Consider the following 3,578-nt stretch of genomic DNA (forward strand, 5'->3'; position numbering starts at 1 on the left):
ACACGATTTTCATCACAATCAAGATCCACACTTTTAAACTTGAAAACAATTAATAACTTTACTAATAAAATAATAGACTAAACAGCTCTTTAGTGAATTGAGCTCAAGACACCAAAATACTATTATGTCCCCAACCCAATTCGGTTCTTCCAACAACTCCTTGCTCGCCAAAGAGTACGGCAGCCCGATTCAATTGTGAACAACACAATTAAGCCTAATAGCGAAATGATACCTTTTTTTATATTTATACAAAAACAACCAAACAGATAATTTGATTTACAAGGATGACGTCACATTTTAATTAACACATCGGAATTTCTTGTGAAATCTATAAACTATAACAACACTTTGCTAACATTTTTGCTTTCGCTAAAAGTTATATAAATCTTCAATTACAATTCAAGTTTCTTAATGGTAATTTCCGCACCATCTTCTGGTTTGGGATTTGAGAGATACTTCACTTTCCCATCCGGATTCACCAAGTCCCACCTACATGATATCCGTGTTAGAGCTCAACAACAAATATCGGCATCCAATATATGAAAGGATAAAATGTATATATGACTACTTACGTGTATCCCGTGGACAAATGATAGAGAAAGATAGCAATTTGTAAACGAGCGAGCATATTTCCTACACACATTCTTGATCCACCACCAAACACTTGGTATGTTCCGGGCGTCATTGATACCTTATAGTACCATACATTAAGATTTAGTATGAGAAAAATACAAGGTCAAAATCTAGATCACAAAGAGACTTACATCCCATCTATCAGGGTTGAAACACAGTGGATCGTTAAAGTTCTCAGGATCCGTGTGGAGATACCTAATCCACAACATTACATTCCATCCTTTCGGAATAGTGTGTCCTACATGATAAACAACATTTTAGCAAGAGCAAGATAAACAAGTGAACTTAATAAGCCATCAAGCACACACCCTTATAGGTAACATCTTTTGTTGTTGTGCGAAAGATTACTGGAGAGATATTCGCCATTCTGATAGTTTCATCCACAACTTTCATGGTGTATTTCATCTTGAAGATCTCATCGCTTGTAACATGTTGCTCATTCTTGCTACTTTTAAGTTGCATATTTTCGTCCTATATTATTAAGACTTTAGAATTGGAGAAGATGAACAATATGAACATGAACAACTCATAATCGAGTAGGTTTAGGCACGCACCCGAAGCTTTTGTAGAACCTTTGGGTATTTAGCAAGATAATAAACACCCCACATCGTGGCAAGAGTAGTTGTTTCATAGCCACCAATTAGAATGCCAACAATATTGTCAACAATCTCTATGTCACTTAACTGACCCCCTTCTTCATCTTTCAACCTCATTAAACCATCCATCAAATCCTTCATAGATTCACTACTTCCATTCTTAAAGTCCTTCTTCCTTTTCTCCAACTCTTCATTGAAAATCGCAATGGCTTTTTTGCGACACTACCAAAATTATCGTCACAAATTTATAACATGTACACAAAGTAGATTATTATCAAAAGTTGATGAATGGTGAGTGAGAATAGAACATAACTTTTCTGATGCCTAGGTGGTTTATAATTTTTCTTTAAAGTGTTTGTAGGTGGTTTTTGGGATTATCTTGGTGTCCAGGCAGACCGCAACTTCCTTTAGCGGACTACGAAGTCTGTCAGCTAGAGTGTGTTATTGAAATAGCGGACCCCTAGAAACCAAAATAATCCCAAAATCACCTACAAACACTTTTAAATTCTAAGCCACCTATACATCAAAAATATTAGAATAGAATGTACCTGAAGGCCATGATAATAAGCAAATCCTGGTATATTCATTTTGTAGGATCTGACTCCACTAATCAATCCAACAAAGTATTCGCCTAGCATATCTAGAGTAGCGCCCGGCTCCAAACTAGCAAAAAACATGCCTATATTCTCGAACGTAACCTTCTTGATTTCTTTGTACGAGGTAATTGTACGACGTTTGGCCCAGGATTCAAGGGCCGCGATCATTCTTGGTTGCACGGTGGCCGCTATCCTACGAAGCGCTTCTGGTTGGTTAACACTTTTAGAAATGAAATTTCTGAGTCTGGCATGTATTTTCCCATGGACCGCAACTACTGAATGCTTACCTACAAGTTCAACGTTTGGCCACTCCAATTTGAAGCTTTCATCGGCTCGAAATACAAATTTTATCACGGTTGGTGAATACACTATCACCGAAGGTCTACCAAATAGATGCGTCTTGTACATTCCTACCCCATCACCAAACCTATTCATTTGCATAATCAATGACCACATAAGATAGAGATGAGATTCAAATTTATTTAAATAACGGCACTAAAAATAATAAAAAAAAGTAATGGATAGATATAATTACTTTCTACGCTTGGAATTGATGTAATCGTCAGGGCGACGAAGGAATTTGAAGTACCAAAGAAATGTGAACAATTCACCAATGACCGGAAAACCCATGTGCCCGGGAGGCAGATTGGTGCCACCCTCTGATGAGCGCAGACTCGCTGTAACAAGTCCATACCATATGTTATTCCACTGCCAGAAGAGCCACATTAGTAGCGGTACCACTCCTAACGCCACAGACAACCACATCGTTAGAATTTAGAAGCAAGCGTTTTTTCCTCTTTGGTTGGTTAATTAGTGAAACTGTGGAATGCGACTCCAAGTATTTGTATACTATCTAGTATAAAACATTCTATATGTATACTAGTATAAAAGATTCTATACAATATGTCACTTATCCGGTTAACACTAGCAGACAACCATTCTATATGTATACTAGTAAAAAAGATTCTATACAATATCACTTATTCGGTTAACGCTAGCAGACAACCATATAGATGTTGCAACATCATTAATATAATAGTATTGGACGGTGCTAACAATATTTTCAACTTATTTGTTGCTATTTAGATATACATGTTGGTACGTATGGATGTTTTAATATACACATTGATTTTAAGTTATTACAAATATACTTTTGTAAAACTATTGTTATGTACCGTGTCTACTTTAGTTGTATTAAATTTACCTTTGCGATAAAGTCATGGGAAATGAACTCGAACCCGACTACAGAATTTGAAACCTACACATCTAGTGTCAAAATACCTTGCAGGTTTGGGATAGACATCGTATTATGTAACATTCTTTTGATTACCCAAATCTATTCACCGAAACAGAACCTATTTTTTTTTAACGACAAATATGGATCATTGACAGACCACTGGAGTATAATGGTGCCACCAGCGGAACCACCCAATCATATCCATCTCCAATATGCATAATGCCTATACACCAATTCAGGAGGAAACCCGATAAATATGGGAAAAACCCCCTTGTGGGAATCGAACAGAACGTATTAATAGGTTATATGATCATAAAAACGGGACTGTTTTTGAGAATGTTAAAACAATTTTGGGCCCTAGGCAAGATGAAAAAAATCGGGCCCTACCCACCCTATAATATAAACTCATCAATTACATATATAAAAAGCAACGATAATTGTTATAAATAAATAAAAAGTAAAAAACTCATAATACGACTATAATTGTAATAAAAATTACAACAAAAGTAGTTATTT

General features: G+C 36.0%; 1 protein-coding gene across 2 annotated transcripts; it reads right to left on the reverse strand.

Moving 5' to 3' along the window:
- Positions 1-215: 215 nt before the first annotated feature.
- On the reverse strand, positions 216-3,169 carry LOC110879725 (ent-kaurenoic acid oxidase 2). 2 transcript variants are annotated; one of them, XM_035977900.1, is made up of 8 exons: positions 2,361-3,169; positions 2,113-2,252; positions 1,778-2,031; positions 1,188-1,451; positions 942-1,104; positions 765-871; positions 573-691; positions 216-489 (listed from the first exon to the last, which is right to left on the reverse strand). In XM_035977900.1, exons 1-8 carry the CDS (start codon positions 2,588-2,590, stop codon positions 393-395), a joined length of 1,374 nt encoding a protein of 457 aa, XP_035833793.1. In that variant the 5' UTR covers positions 2,591-3,169; the 3' UTR covers positions 216-392. The 2 variants fall into 2 exon arrangements, with proteins under 2 accessions (XP_035833793.1, XP_021983938.1); XM_022128246.2 differs by having other exon boundaries at positions 1,778-2,252.
- Between the last annotated feature and the right edge of the window lie 409 nt (positions 3,170-3,578).

The sequence above is a fragment of the Helianthus annuus genome, chromosome 9, assembly GCF_002127325.2.
Source record: "Helianthus annuus cultivar XRQ/B chromosome 9, HanXRQr2.0-SUNRISE, whole genome shotgun sequence".
Classification (NCBI taxonomy): Eukaryota; Viridiplantae; Streptophyta; class Magnoliopsida; order Asterales; family Asteraceae; genus Helianthus; species Helianthus annuus.

Coding starts and splice junctions, on each gene's coding strand:
- LOC110879725 (XM_022128246.2), bottom strand. CDS start 2,590: ATGTGGTTGTCTGTGGCGTTAGGAGTGGTACCGCTACTAATGTGGCTC. Junction 1,452..1,777: donor CTTATTATCATGGCCTTCAG/GTACATTCTATT, acceptor TAATTTTGGTAG/TGTCGCAAAAAAGCCATTGC. Junction 490..572: donor CATTTGTCCACGGGATACAC/GTAAGTAGTCAT, acceptor GATATCATGTAG/GTGGGACTTGGTGAATCCGG.